The 15,279-nt window shown below is 52.1% G+C and overlaps 6 protein-coding genes across 6 annotated transcripts; 5 read left to right on the top strand and 1 right to left on the bottom strand.

Annotated features, from left to right (window-relative positions):
* Positions 1 to 1,305: 1,305 nt before the first annotated feature.
* N7482_005053 (sugar porter family MFS transporter) lies at positions 1,306 to 2,987 on the top strand (the record flags this gene model as incomplete). The annotated part of the gene is made up of 2 exons (XM_056687178.1): positions 1,306 to 1,491; positions 1,560 to 2,987. 2 exons carry the CDS (start codon positions 1,306 to 1,308, stop codon positions 2,985 to 2,987), a joined length of 1,614 nt encoding a protein of 537 aa, XP_056542733.1.
* Positions 2,988 to 3,610: 623 nt separating this feature from the next.
* Positions 3,611 to 4,825, top strand: N7482_005052 (serine hydrolase domain-containing protein; the record flags this gene model as incomplete). The annotated part of the gene is made up of 1 exon (XM_056687177.1): positions 3,611 to 4,825. The coding sequence occupies one exon, from the start codon at positions 3,611 to 3,613 to the stop codon at positions 4,823 to 4,825; it is 1,215 nt and encodes a 404-aa protein (XP_056542732.1).
* Positions 4,826 to 6,354: 1,529 nt separating this feature from the next.
* N7482_005051 (MFS transporter) lies at positions 6,355 to 8,012 on the bottom strand (the record flags this gene model as incomplete). The annotated part of the gene is made up of 4 exons (XM_056687176.1): positions 6,355 to 7,170; positions 7,224 to 7,301; positions 7,353 to 7,731; positions 7,792 to 8,012. The coding sequence occupies 4 exons, from the start codon at positions 8,010 to 8,012 to the stop codon at positions 6,355 to 6,357; spliced, it is 1,494 nt and encodes a 497-aa protein (XP_056542731.1).
* Positions 8,013 to 8,547: 535 nt separating this feature from the next.
* N7482_005050 (fungal specific transcription factor domain-containing protein) lies at positions 8,548 to 10,698 on the top strand (the record flags this gene model as incomplete). Its single annotated transcript, XM_056687175.1, has 3 exons — positions 8,548 to 9,235; positions 9,291 to 9,322; positions 9,373 to 10,698. Coding segments are annotated over 3 exons (2,046 nt in total), but the record flags the coding sequence as incomplete, so codon positions are not given.
* Positions 10,699 to 12,087: 1,389 nt separating this feature from the next.
* Positions 12,088 to 13,535, top strand: N7482_005049 (intradiol ring-cleavage dioxygenase; the record flags this gene model as incomplete). The annotated part of the gene is made up of 5 exons (XM_056687174.1): positions 12,088 to 12,337; positions 12,412 to 12,567; positions 12,618 to 12,760; positions 12,831 to 12,996; positions 13,096 to 13,535. The coding sequence occupies 5 exons, from the start codon at positions 12,088 to 12,090 to the stop codon at positions 13,533 to 13,535; spliced, it is 1,155 nt and encodes a 384-aa protein (XP_056542729.1).
* Positions 13,536 to 14,167: 632 nt separating this feature from the next.
* N7482_005048 (uncharacterized protein) lies at positions 14,168 to 15,279 on the top strand (the record flags this gene model as incomplete). Its single annotated transcript, XM_056687173.1, is given in 5 exon segments — positions 14,168 to 14,387; positions 14,457 to 14,639; positions 14,720 to 14,926; positions 14,937 to 15,038; positions 15,110 to 15,279. Coding segments are annotated over 5 exon segments (882 nt in total), but the record flags the coding sequence as incomplete, so codon positions are not given.

Genomic DNA, 15,279 nt, shown 5'->3' with positions numbered 1-15,279 from the left:
TATCCTGGACAGAGATCGAAAAGTTTGGGTTTGGGTTTGCTGCAGGTCATCCTATCCCATACGACGTCCCTCGTACGAGCTGGTATACTACTCTATAGTCTCCGTACTCAGACAGCAATGCAGGGCAAGCCAACGGATCGGAGGGACCAATCACCGGACCCGTTTGCCCAGTCGCGCGGGCTTTGCAGGAGCATGGCCGGCCTACAGGATCGGGTGTAGAGTGCTCCAGCACAATCCAGCTGCATACTGTGCGCCAACAATAGTCCAGGTTTCGATTGAAGTGCATATCAACCTGGGCCTTCCATTTCGCCCCAACGGGGCCATAACGTCGCCGGTGCCGGCCACGATGTCGGCCAGACCAAAGTCGGCCGGACATGGCCGAACTTCCTGTCACCCGCTGCCACTCACGCGACTCCGGGCAGGCTGGGCCACGGCTTCAAGCGATATTTTTGACATCGCTAGCACGGGTAAGTGCCATTCCAGACGGTCGAAGGTATCACGCCGTGAGAAAACCAAGAGCAAAAGTGGTGGCGCAGTCTAGTCGCGCGTGGCGGCCAATCACAGCCACTGACCCCGCGGGCCACCCACCCCAAAACAGATAGCGTCTCCGCGAGCCGAGGAAAGTGCTCGCTCGCCGGGGCTGGACCCGAGGCTCTGTTTGGTTGGATGGGCCTAGGTGAGCTTTAGCACAGGGCCCCTTGCGGGCTCCCAACCAATGAGCCCGCTGTATTTCGCCAGCCCACGGCTTGATCCGTGCAGGGCTTTCCCCGGCTTTCCCAAGTGTCCATGGTCCCGTGTCTTTTACCCCGTGCCGCATGGCACGCTCGTTCAGTTTTGGTAGCGTGCCACATTAGGCTCGATTCGATCTAGCAGATAGCCATGCCTGTCCTCTTCACTCCCCTTTGTCTCGGGAATTACATGGTTCGAGCAGCCATGGGCCAATCCACACGCGCAGCCGAGCAGAGCACCGGCCCTAGCCGTGGACGCGAGCCGAGAGTGGCCAAAATTCTGTAAGCAATTTTTTTGGGTGCCATGCATTTGCGGACTAGATCGTTTGGGACCTTTTTTTTTTTTCTTCCATCCCCTGCTATGGTCTGGGGATCTGGGGTGCTGGGGCCCTTGACAGGTGTGGCCGGTTGGAGGATATAAACTGCCGTCTTTCCCCCCTCTCTGCTTGTACTTTGTTTCTCATCCCTGTACTTTTCACCCATCTATCATCCTGTTTACTTCTCTTCCATAAGCCATCTCTTCCTAATTGGCCCTCTCATCGCTACTACACCTACTACTTCAGACACCGTCGCCGCAATGCCTGGTGGTGCTGTATCGCCCTCGGGCAGCGTCGATGCCCGGCGCCTCGAGGCCCCGGTGACCGTCAAGACGTACTTGATGTGCGCCTTCGCGGCCTTTGGTGGTATTTTCTTCGGTTATGACTCCGGTTACATCTCCGGTGTCCTTGGTATGGACTACTTCATCACGACCTTCGAGAATCTGGTAAGTTGGGCGTCCCTGCCAATTAGTTCTTTCTCCTCAGGTCAGGCGCTGACATACTGTTGCAACAGGACAAAGCCACTACTTCCACCACCGCTTTCGTCGTCCCCTCCTGGAAGAAGTCTCTCATCGTCTCTATTCTCTCTGCTGGAACTTTCTTCGGTGCCCTGATCGCCGGTGACCTGGCTGACTGGTTCGGTCGTCGGACCACGGTCATTTCTGGCTGCTTTGTTTTCATCATCGGTGTTATTCTCCAGACCGCCTCCAGCAGCCTGGGTCTCCTTGTGGCCGGTCGTTTGATTGCCGGCTTTGGTGTCGGCTTTGTCTCCGCCGTCATTATTCTATACATGTCCGAGATTGCGCCCCGCAAGGTCCGCGGTGCCATCGTCTCGGGCTATCAGTTCTGCATCACCATCGGTCTCATGCTGGCATCGTGTGTGGACTATGCCACCGAGCACCGTACTGACTCTGGCTCCTACCGGATCCCTATCGCCCTGCAGATGCTGTGGGCCCTGATCCTCGGCACCGGTCTGTTCTTCCTGCCCGAGTCTCCCCGTTACTTCATCCGCAAGGGCAACAAGGAGCAGGCCCGTGAGGTTCTCGCCCGCATCCGTGGCCAGCCCGCCGACTCCGAGTACATCGAGATGGAGCTCAACGAGATCGACGCCAACTTCCAGTACGAGATGACTGTCATCCCAGATGGCGGATACTTCAACAGCTGGTTCAACTGCTTCCGCGGGAGCCTCTTCCACCCCAACAGCAACTTGCGCCGCACCATCCTCGGTACCTCCCTCCAGATGATGCAGCAGTGGACCGGTGTCAACTTCGTCTTCTACTTCGGCACCACCTTCTTCAAGCAGCTCGGCACCATTCAGAATCCATTCCTGCTGACTATGATCACCACCATCGTCAACGTGCTCTCCACCCCCATCTCCTTCTACGCTATCGAGAAGGTCGGCCGTCGCCCTCTTCTCCTCTGGGGTGCCCTGGGCATGGTGATCTGCCAATTCATTGTAGCCATCATCGGTGTCACTGACGGCAACAACCCTAAGGCTGTCTCTGCCATGATTGCCTTCATCTGTATCTACATCTTTTTCTTCGCCAGCACCTGGGGTCCCGGTGCCTGGGTCGTCATCGGCGAGATCTTCCCTCTGCCTATCCGTTCTCGCGGTGTCGCCCTCTCCACCGCCTCCAACTGGCTCTGGAACTGCATCATCGCCGTCATCACCCCCTACATGACCGATGCCGACCAGGGCAACCTCGGCGCGAAGGTGTTCTTCATCTGGGGCTCCCTGTGCACCTGCGCCTTCGTCTACACCTACTTCCTCATCCCCGAGACTAAGGGCCTCACCCTTGAGCAGGTCGACAAGATGATGGAGGAGACGACTCCCCGCACTTCGGCCGGCTGGAAGCCCCACTCCACCTTCGCCGAGGAGATGGGTGTCACCTACAGCGAGAAGGTCATTGCTGCCCCCACGGTTGCTCAGGTCGAGGTCTAGATTGGGTCAAGCTAGTGTGCCTAGCTTCCTCTTTGGCATGATCTGTGGATCTCCGTGCTATACTATACCTCTTTGCTACGTGCAGGCTGGTCCCGTTGTTTAGCGTATACCAGGGTGTTCATGCGTTCACGTGTTCATGTCGCTACTTTGTCACCTGTGTTTAATGTGCAAAATTAATTACGCTTGGATGTATCTATATTTAATTGAAATTATTCAAAATACCCAAAATCGTCTCCTTTCGAGGTTCATGCAGTCCTACGGGAATAGTGTACAGGAATATCATCACTCCTGCTTTTTCGCTCAAGCTCAAGCTAAGCTTGATCAGGGACTTGGAAATAAGTCTCAATATACGTTCCCAATGGAGCTGTGTATCTATTCCTGCAAGCCTCTCATCATCGTTTCCATGGATGTTGTCCTGTCATAAGTCGGTCGGGGTTTCCAAAAGCCCGCAAACACCGAGGAGAAACCATGTTCCGCCCTCATGATCGCAGGGAAACCCCCCACAAACTTACTTCAAACATAGAAAACCTTCCGACATTTTTCATACAAGCGTCTTTGTTTCCAAGCGCATTAGGACATAGAAAACCGAGCGGCATAATAAAAACAGATCATTTGCCCTAATCATGACCGACGACATCGATTCCAGCTTCCAAGCTGCCATCGACGCAGGAACAATCAATGGCGCCGTAATCTGCGCGACCGATGCCGAAGCCCACTTTGTCTATGACAAGGCCTTCGGCGAGCGCACTCTTCTGACCGGGGAGAAACGGCCCCAGCAGCTGGACGATGTCCTATTCCTAGCCTCCGCGACCAAACTGGTGGCTACCATTGCCGCGCTGCAGTGCGTTGAGGACGGCCTCTTAACTCTAGACGGCGACCTCTCGGCTATCGCGCCCGAACTCGCTGCTAAAGAGGTCATCACCGGCTTCTCAGAAGACGGCGAAACACCCCTTCTCGAGCCCGCACTGCGCCCCATCACACTGGAAATGCTTCTTTCGCACAGCTCGGGGCTAACCTACCACTTCATGAACCCGCACGTCGCCCAATGGCGTGAGAAATTTTCCGCCCCCGACGAAGACGGGGTTCGATCTGTCGAAGAGCTCTTCAGCTACCCGCTCGCCTTCCAACCCGGAGAAGGCTGGATGTATGGCCCAGGCCTCGACTGGGCTGGCCGCATCGTGGAGCGGCTAACGGGTACCTCGCTCGGCGAGCGCATGCAGCGGCGCATATTTGATCCGCTCGGTATCAAAGACGGACAATTCTTCCCGGTTACCCGTGAAGATCTACGAGCTCGCATGGTCGATCTTAACCCAGATGACCCGGAGGGCCTAGGTAGCGCTGTGCTCGGAGGCAGTGGCGATATGAACAAACGCACGCGCGGAGACTTTGGCGGCCACGGTCTCTTCTTGCCCGGAAACGACTATATCAAAATTTTGCGCTCGCTCCTGGCAAATGATGGGACACTGCTTAAGCCTGCTACTGTCGACAACATGTTCCAGCATCACCTCGGCCCTCAAGCGACTGCTAGCCACCAGGCTGCCCTGGCTAGTCCGATGGGTGTTTTCTTCCGTGTCGGTATTGAACCCGATATGAAGGCTGGACATGGATTGGGTGGTCTGCTTTTGTGCCAGGACGTGGATGGCTGGTACGGAGACCGAACACTAACCTGGGGTGGCGGCCTCACGTTTGCGTGGTTTATCGATCGTAAGAATGACCTCTGTGGTGTCGGTGCCGTTCAGGCCGCGGTGCCCACTGATAATGCCGTAGTCTCTAGCTTGAAGCAAGTGTTCCGTCGTGACATCTACCGCAAGCGTGCCGCGTGGAAGGGGCAGCAGTAGAGGTTGGAATGTTTGATCCGTCGTGCTCTTCTCGGATCTATGTAGACTACGTATCTCTCTACTCTTATGTTGTATGTTATTAGCATTGGTCATTTGAGCAGCATTCTGTGGCTACTTCTGTAAAACATTATGTCGTTACTTAGGGGTTTTTCGCAGCGAGCTACTATGATAATATGAGCTATATCTCGGATGGTATAAGACCTGGGCGCTAGACCTCGCATATTAGCATCGAATATCCACTATATCAGCGATTCCACCTTGTGCTGTCTTAATTTAGGTTAGAGTAAGAAATCTCGGCATCGGAATGATTCAGGCATCCACATGGGCAACGTATGCACTATATCCATCACAATCAAACGACGCCACTTGAATAGGTGATATGGAATTTCCACTCCCTTGCTTGCCCTTTCGGCAACGGGGGATCTGCGGTAACCCTTGCCAAGATTTCGCCCGCTGAATAAGCCTCTTAGCAAAAATTCTCCACAACCTGTGCTACGCTGATCGCGCCCACAAGTTTCACCTCGCATGCCTTTTGGCAGTCCTCCGTTCAAAATAATGAGCCCCGCTTGGTAAAACCTGGTTCGGGGAGCTTACCTCCCATTTTTATCATTCCATCCGGTTTTGCATTTGAGACCCGCAGAGGCCCTACGGGCATGCCAAGGAGGAGTACGTAGACTGAGCACATGGGTGACAAAAGTCTGTAGAAACTACCCAATGCCCAGCGAAAGAAGCTAACCCTGACCTTCGGAATCTCGACTGAATATCTTCCGGCTGTGACGATAAGACTGGCCGAATTGTTTGTTCTCTTATATGGCACTCCACTCTAAAAAAAAGTAATACAAATACTCCTGAATTAACGAGTCAGTATCTCTGTAGGTAATCTTTTTATCCAAGGTGGTATGTAGAAGATAACACTTTAGCAGAGCGTTAGTACAAGAGATGAGTAGGTTTGAAAATAATATCGCGGAGAAATAAATACTTAAATCACCTCTTTATGCTGTCTATAAGATGATTTCTACACATTTTGTTATATGCGGCTATATACACAGGATTTTTGTCCGCCGGGTGGGGCTTTCCCGTCTGGGCTGCCGCCGCTTTAATGAGGGCCATCAGGCTCAGGCTCACTGAGTAAATGTCAGCACGGGTCTCATGCTCAGTGATCTGGTAGATCAGTGATCATCGAGAGGTGCTTAGTGATGGCTTAGTGATTAACTACAACGTAACACGGCCGACCGGGCCACACGGGCCACTCCAAAACACCATACTAAATACAATATCTCACAACTTCATAATAAGGAAACTGGCCGAATCTAGAAATGCCTTGGGTAGAACTAACTACCTTTCACATCAAACCTGGTAGAGGAGAACTGCTGGTGGTTAAGGTTATGCTTCCTAGTGGAGACATTAAATCTATCATCGATACCTGGTTATGCATGGAATGAAATAGCAGAATGTCGCGACAATCTCCTCGTGAAAAGCGCTGCAAATGGCAAAACAGATCTATGATACCTCTATCTCAACATGAAATGTCATAGCTTAACAGCAAAACGCTCCCTAAGCCACCCTCCATAACGATAGAAGAAGAATGGCACTGGAAGAAAAACCACGCCTATAAAACCTAGGACGCTATTCCCCCACCCAAGTCCTAGGTCTGCATACAAAGACGGCCCTGCCAATGGAATGAAAGCTGCAAAAAGAAGTCGGAGAATCACGTTCGCAGCCAACGCAGAGGCGGCAGCCTCAGGGCCAAAAGCATCCACCATGTAGAGCTGAGTTGGCATGATGACCCAGAGAAAGCCGAATCCAAAGAAGGAGGTGCCGATGATGGGCACGATCCAATGAGTCTGCTTCTCGGCTGCCCAGCCATACCAGAAGATGCCGACGGGCACGGCGGGCATGACCCACATCATGGGCTTCAGGCGTCCTTCAGGTTCGGGCGAATCCCCAAGTGCCTTTTGCAGCTTGTCGCTCACGGTGGCAAAGGCTCCGAGAGAGACGGCCATTCCAATTCCAACGCCGAGATATGACAAGCCAGAAACGCCGGCGGAGAAGTGGTATTGTTCCTCAAAAACCGTGGGAAACGTGGTGAACAGCATAAAGAGGAGGCCAAAAACGAACGCGCACAGGAGGGAAAGGAGGAGCACGATTGGCGACAGGATGAGAAGCTTTGTTGGTCGACTAATAGCACGGAGGAACAGCTGGCAGGGGGTCAGGCCTCGATCCATCTTCGAAACCAGAGCAGCATTGCCAGTTTCTTTCCGGAGGCGAGCAGCTTTCCATCCTAGCAGCACAGCGGCATTGGTCTCGCGGAGGAAGAAGATTGATATGGTAAATGATACTCCTGCCTAGGTCGAACCGTCAGCGACTCGAGAATAGTAGGGGGTTGAGCTCTACTCACTAGGATTATGATGATCCAAAAAGTCCATCGCCAGCCAATTGATTCGGACACAAAGCCACCAATAATTGGGCCGAAGACCTTGAAGCATCGTCAGTGTCATGACGGTTGGCGTGGGGTAATGCCACCTACTGGTCCCAGAAGTGGTCCCACGAAGAACAGAGACATGACCCTCCCACGCTGAGCTGGCGGGACGACGTCGGCGACGGTTCCTCCGCCAACTGTCAATGGGCCCGAAGAAGCACATCCGGCAAGGAATCGAAAAACGAGAAACATGCCAGTGTTTTTGCCCAGCGCACATCCGATGAGGAAGCCAATGTAAATGACATTGCAGGTGTGGTAGATCACAAGGCGTCCGTACAGTTCGGATAGCGGTGCAATGACCATTGGCCCAACGGCGAAGCCGGCAAGGTAAATGGACACGGTGAGACTGGTAATGGTGGAACTCGTGATATGGAACTCCTTAGCAAGCGCGGCAGCTCCAGGTGCAAACATTGTCGCGGCGAGGTTGCTGTATGTGTAGTAGTCAGTACGGGAATTGCTTCGCAAAGGAGCGCAGGAACTGCCTTACGCAGTGAGCAAGAAAGTGGTGGCGAGGACGACTTGGGTCATGCGTTTCCATGCTGGCCAGTTCCGCGGGTTTTGGGGATCGTCTGGCCCAGCCCAGTCGACGACATTGTCCTTTGTCTCTTGTTCAATTGCTATTTGGTCAGACTCGCTAGATTGTTGGTCATGGTGGCCGTCTTCCGATATGGCTGGCTTCTCATGGGCGGATTCCAAGTCGGCCGCCATGATATGCTGTCGAGGGTGGTGTGACTCTGGGATATTGGCTATTGGCGCGTGTTTGTTCACTAGTGCCAGGCTTTGCTTGCTATATATTTGAAGGCAGTGTAGGCGGCCGGACAACGCCCGGATGGACAAGGCCGCGTCGAGGAGTCATAGTTATAGTTCTTTGGGCAAGGGCTAATTGCGCCAGCGAATAAATCTGCAAAATGGTCCGTAAATGCGGAGCCAAACTGGAGATTTGCTTAATAGAAGGGGAGCTCGAAGAGCGAGCGGACGCGGAGGGTCGGAGGAGCAAGCATCGTGGGCGGCGCACGGACGGTTGATGCGGAGGGTTGACGCGGAGGGTCGGACGGTCGGACTGTCGTTGCTTTTTTCATTGCCTCTCGGTTTGCGCCGCCAGATAGCTTCCTTCTTTTCTTGAAGTGACTGTGAAATTGTTTGAGAGCAGAGCAGGGGACAATCCCGTTTGGGGCATACCCAGATTGTCGCGTACGAGGTTGAGCTCCGCAAGCGCCTCAATCCAGTCACACTATGGCCGATAATGCTCAACGTCCGCGCCCGCCGCCAAATCGACGCAGAGACAAAGTCCAGTTTTCCTGTGACCCTTGCAGACACCGAAAGTACGTGCTCCATAGCCATCACAAAGTCGCGCACGCTTAACTTTGCTAGGCTGAGGTGCGACCGACAGCATCCATGCGGAGCTTGCTCAAGGCGTGGCCTCACCAACTCCTGCAATTATGCGACGACATCTTCTTCTACGTCCGATGCTCAGCGGTCCGTTGCTCTGCGACAGTCCACCAGCCTCCATGGCAGAATCTCTGAACTGGAGAGCCTTGTCGTGACGCTCATGGAAGGCCAATCACTCCCAAGTCCGCCCGCACCGAAATCGCCGAGACCAAGCTCGCTATCATTCGCAGATGTGTTCCCTGAGATCCAGAGACCAAAAAAATCGCAGGATAAAGCTGCATCCCCGGCAGACCCTGGCACCCTAAAGTTGCGCGAGTCTGGAACCAGCTATGTCCAGAGTGCCCATTGGGAGGCCATTCTTGCCAAAATCAGAGGACTGAAGGAGGACTTCGTCACTGATAGCAAGGTTCTGCCCGGTTCACACTTGTTCTATGGCCCGAACCGTCATGCAACTCGAGATGAAATACTGGCTGCTGTTCCTCCTCGTCCAGTTGTTGACCGCCTCATGGCCCTTCACTTCGATTCCTACATTATCACTCCGTGTCAGTACGTCCAGGCTTCCTTTCCGCTCTCAGAGGCATTGACTGTGTGTTGTAGATCTCATTCATGGTAACAAGTTTCTCCGAGAGGTGGGTTCTTTCTAACCTGGCCGATTACAAGCAGTCTGACATTTGACTAGTACGAAACCTTCTGGAAAGATCCGTCTGCAGCTTCGATCGCTTGGATCGGTCTCATGTTCTCCATGTTATATATTGCTGCGCAGTTGCAGACCTTCACCACTGACTTCACCGACGGACGAGCCGAATCGCTCAAGGCGGAATATCTTACCATGAAGGATGCCTTCCGGGAGAAGGCCGTTCAGTGTCTTATTCTGGCCAGGTATACGACGGGAGGTCCATATATCCTGGAAACCCTCATAACGGTCCTTACTGGAGAGTTTATACTCTTGAAAGATAGCGCTACCGATGGCTGGCTTTTGATCAGTATGATACTTCATCTTGCAATGCGCATGGGCTATCACCGGGACCCAGATCACTTTCCCGGAATATCTCCATTCGAGGGTGAGATGCGTAGACGCATCTGGACTACAATCCTTCAATTAGATCTCGCTCTCTCCTTGGAAATGGGTCTTCCTCGAAGTGCCAGAGATACGCACATCGATACAAAACAGCCCCGTAATCTGCGCGACTGTGATTTTGAAGAGGACACAACCGAGATGCCTCCGCCGAGGCCAGAAACAGAATGGACGCCGGTGCTCCCTCTCATTGCAAAAGGGCGACTGATATCAGCTCTCGGCTTGATTTGCGACGTCAACGCCGACATTAATCCCCCTTCCTACGACAAGGTCATCAAGGTCGACGCACTTCTTGAAGACGTGCACAATCGTGCTATTCCGCCCGTGCTGCGCTGGGAACCTATGCCACATCCCATCACGGATAGTCCAAGCCTTGTGATACAGCGGGTAAGTGTAGAAACGACCTATTACAAATCACGCATCCTCCTGTACCGGAGCGCTTTGATCAGCTACCCAGTTCGACAGTCTCAAGAGCGGGACAGGGAGTCGGTGCGAATTTGTTTAGATTCCGCACTCAAGATTCTATCATTTCAACAGATGCTTCACGAAGAGTCTCAGCCATTTGGTCGTTTGTCTCAGCTTAGATGGAAGGTCATCCATATTTTCAACCAGGATGTTCTCCTCGCAACGAGCGTGCTCTGTCTCTACCTTCAAGACGTCGATAAATTTGAATTGCCTGAGACTTCAGGACAGACAACGTGGTCGCCTAGGGTTGAAGAGATTCGACAACAACTAACGATCTCGCACAAGATTTGGCTTCAAATGAGTACGGCATCTGCAGAAGCTGGAAAAGTAGCGAAAGCTCTGAGCTTCGTCCTTGGAAACACAGAAGCGTCTACCGAGGACGGTAGCGGGTCCGCTTCTTACGACTTTCTGACGGATTTTGATGCCATACCTCTGAATGGATTTGGCGCAACGTTCAACAATCAATGTGAGAAGCACACTCGGTCATGCCGGTTGCAACTAACAAAAAGACTTATCAGATTTTCCTTCTGGCTACTACTCTCCTCTCACATTTTTTGATAATGTACTGGAAACTGGGGGGTCATGAAAATATGATTGTTTTGCTGGGGCTAAAGGACGTAAAGCAGACCCTTCGAATGGCCCGAATGGCGGACAGTTTTTTCAGTTCAGCTCGCCAGTCCGTTAACTTATATTCGTAGTGCTGCCGTAGTCAATTTGCGCATCGTCGTACACCTCCTTGAGGTTGGAAGCAAAAGGGGTTCGATTGTAATGATCACTGACCAGCTCAGGTTGATCAGGGGCGTGCTCAATTCTACTCAGTAAGCAAAAGCGGCGAGAGGGTGAGCACTAGAACGGAAGAGGGATGCCAAGAGTGGGCGGATAAAATCCGGTGTATACGTACGTTGGCCCCAAACCACTATCACCGACCAGCAAGCTTGCCCAGGGCGAAGTAATATACAACTACATCCATGTATTAAGGATCGACAGGTGAATATAGGTTGTCTAATGCCTAATCTTATTGCCAATGCCCGGTTGGGGGATTAATACTACCTGTGAGTCTTGAATGGACCCGGACCCAATCAAGGACACCTTGCTCGCCGTAAACTGGACTAGTATCCGCCAGTCTGTTCCATGTGCCTCTATCCACATCTTTGGCTTGCTCTTCTGATGACACACCGTAAACTTGTGCAAGTGGACGGAGATGTGCTGTGTTCGGGTAGCGCCTCGTCATCGCGCGCAGATCACTTGGGCCCCTCTCCATTGAGTGGACACTGTTCTGTACATACGGATCCGCTAAGCCCTCATCCTTAATTCTCCGCGTGGAGCTTGTGCGTAGCCCGACTCGTCCACCGTATCTTGGCAGTACCTTGACGCCTAAGGATCGTCGCGAGACTCATCATCTGTCTCCCAGCGCTGCATCAGGAAAGGGTTGTTTTTCCATCGTCAAATCCCGAGGCCAGTTACCGGCAAGATGATGAATTAAGCGGAACTATATTCGACCGTCTAGGTCTTTGGAGGCGGTGGTTGCTCCGCTGCGGGCCTGGCAGTGGCCTCGAGCTTCGGTACCATGTCAGATGAGAAACGGCTGCCTCCTTATTTGCGGAACTTGGCAGATTATGTTACACCCTTGTCGGTGGTGCAAGTGGGGCCGGAGACACAGCCGTCAATATAATGCCCGTCGAGCTACGGAGGAACTATACTTGTTCTATAGTAAATAGGCTTGGCAGCTTGATATAAAAGCCTGGGTGCTCGCCTGGGTATTCGGTTGAAATCACAGAAACAACAGCATTTCGCTCTTCTAGACTCTCCATTCTTCGCACGATTCTCAATCATAAAACTTCATCTATACCAGCCATGGTTCATCTTGCATCTGCCGTCACCGCCGGCCTCCTCGGTCTGGCTTCCGTTGCGTCCACCCACCCGGGCCACGACCACAAGGCAGAGGCTACTGAGCGCCGCAACTTCTTGCGTAATGCGCCAATTCACACTCGCAGCCTATCTCAGTGTGCCTCCAAGTTAAAGGCCCGCGGTCTTGAGAGCAGGAGCGTTTCCCGGCGTCAAAACGCTGTAAACCAAATCCGCCGCCGCCGTGGTTTGAGCACTGGTTCGTTCATAGAAACGGCTGGACCTCTTGTGCAGCTATGCATTCGATTCAATTGATATTGACAATTTTTATAGATGCACATTTCCTCAAGGCGCGTGACCTGGACACCATCCTAACCACCTCACACGCCTCAAACCTGACCGGCCTTACCGCATCGACTGATCCGTCAGTCCTTTTTGGATCTGAGGCCACCTGTATTCTGGGCCCCGATGTCACCCAGGGCCCTTACTGTTAGTAATTCTTTCGATGCACTCACATGCAGTTGGCTAACAGCACTTAGACGTCACCGGTGAGCTGATTCGTGAGAACATCGTTGATTCCCAGGAGGGTGTGCCTTTGTACATGGACATCCAGGTTATCGACACTAACACCTGCGACCCTTTGCCCAATGTCTACATGGACCTCTGGCACTGCAATGCCACCGTATGTCTAAAGATAATCTCAGAATCCAAAATCACGAAACAAGAGGCAAGCCTAACTATTATCGTCTCAGGGTGTCTACTCGGGTATCCAGGCCAGCGGCAACGGCGACTCGTCCGATGCTACTAACCTTGACGCTACTTTCCTGCGCGGAATTCAGCCCAGCAACAACGAGGGCGTTGTCCAGTTTGAGTCTATTTTTCCTGGTCATTACACTGGCCGTGCTACCCACATTCACGGTATGCACCCCCATATACATCCGATTCTGCCTGCGAGCGACTCCACCTCTGTCCTATCAATATTCAAGAGAACTTGTCGCTAATAAATCAATCGTACAGTCCTGACTCACGCGATCAACGAGACTACTGTTCTCAAAAACAACACCCTGAACAACCTCTACATCACCAAGTCCTCTCACATTGGCCAGCTCTTCTTCGACCAAGACCTGATCACCAAGGTCGAGGAGACCTCTCCCTACTCCACCAACACCCAGGACCTGACTACCAATGCCAATGACAGCATCCTGTCTGAAGAGGCCGACAATATTGATCCCTTCATGGAGTACGTCTTGATTGGTGACGACGTCTCCGAAGGTATCTTTGCCTGGATCTCTGTCGGCATTGATGGCACCGAGGACACTGACGTTACTCCCGCTGCTTATTATACTTCGGAGGGGGGTGTTGAAAACGAGAGTTCCGGTAGCGGCATGGGCGGCGGTTCACCTCCTGGTGACTCCTCTTCTTTCACCGCTAGCGGTGGCCGCCCTACTGGTGCTTAAATCACCAGCGCGTTGGTCCATTTTGTGCTCGGTGTAGGAGGGGGCGCAGAAGAGAGTGCATGATAGAGTTGTTTCCTCCTCCCCTTCCATTCTTTCACCGCTGGATGCTGTACTGTCGGCTTTTTTCTATTCTCGTATTGCGGTGTTGATATATCGTGTTGACTAGATTGAATCTTCTTTGGAATTGCCTGTATTGATTGTAAGTAAACACTTTAGGCAGTTCAGGAAGTCCAAACACCACCACATCTCTAGTGACAACTTGAACCGTGCTCTGTATCGCGCCCATTCTACTCACAGCCAAGTGGTACGCAAAGATTGAGTTTAGGGCTCATCTTGTATGAGGTTGTTGGCATTGACGATACAGTGATTACTGACGACACTGTACTACAAGAAACTGGATTAACCAAAATGCTGGGACCAGTCTTTCTCGCCACTTGGGCTTTTCCTCATCGCGCTCACTCGCCCGGCAAAATTACCTTTCGCGAAGCCATCACAGTAGGCTGGATGTGAGTTTTGGTATTACTCGCACGAGGAGCAGGAGTAGTACGACATTTGAACAGGATTTCCTACCACGACATATTACCATCGTCGTCGAACGCTCCCTGACTATTCTAACCCCTGCCGAATCAGGTCAACAAGGATGGGGCACGAGCCTGATATTATATCATATTCTCGGGATCTATACCAGTATCTTGTTCTATCGTGTTTTTTGGCATCGTTTGAATTGCTTTCCCGGGCCATTCCTGGCCAAACTATCCAACTTCTACGTGACCTGGCTCTCTGCCAAGAAGCTGCAGCTCTTTGAAGAGGCAGAGAAACTACACAGGCAATATGGTGACTACGTGCGCATAGGTGAGTAGCAAGATGCTCCCACCGAACCGATGTGAAAAATAACCTCAACTGACCCACATTGTATAACAGGTCCCACTGAACTATCGATTACGGACCCAGCTGCTGTGAAGTGGATCCACAGCTCTCAAGCCAAGGTCTCCAAGAGCCCCTGGTACACTGTCCCAGAGCTCCGTTGTTCTCTTCATACTATAAGAGATAAGCCGGAGCCTGCGAGGCGACGGAAGGTTTGGGACCAGGGATTTACCACCCAAGGTATCTTCCACGTCTTTTTTCATTTCCGTAACCACTGGATCTGATGGGATCGAATTGTTACAGCTCTACGTAATTATGAGCCCAGCCTCGCATCTCTCGTTACACTGAGCAACTGTTACAGGTCATCGAAGACAATGTATCGCACGCCATGGATATGACCAAATGGTTCAACTACTATGCATTTGACGTGATGGGTGATCTATCATTTGGACGGTCATTTGATATGCTTATTGATAGGGAAGATGCTCCCACCTCTTTTATGACACAACTTGCTCACCGGGGCTTGGGTCTCCATAGATGAACGAATCTTTGAACGACCTGAGGAGTTCGTCCCAGAGAGATGGACTACGAACCCTGAACTGGTGAAAGAGCCATCGGCATTCTTTCCATTTGGTGGCGGTATGCCATATCTCCTATACTCGATGCAGCAGGGAACTGATATGAACTATCAGGTATATATTATTGTGTAGGAAAGCAACTCGCATTAATGGAGCTCCGCCGAGTAACCGCCGAGATCCTCACTCGGTATGAGGTTTCTTTCGCCGAAGGCCAAACTACAACGGCTTTTCTGGATGGCAGGCGCGATGCGTTCACTTTAGTTGCAGCACCCTTGAACTTTATTTTCGAAAGGAGGAAATAA

Source organism: Penicillium canariense, assembly GCF_028826845.1.
Source record: "Penicillium canariense strain IBT 26290 chromosome Unknown utg000003l_segment0_segment0, whole genome shotgun sequence".
NCBI lineage: Eukaryota > Fungi > Ascomycota > Eurotiomycetes > Eurotiales > Aspergillaceae > Penicillium > Penicillium canariense.
The sequence above is the reverse complement of the archived record's forward strand: the minus strand, read 5'-3'. Positions and strand labels throughout refer to the sequence as shown.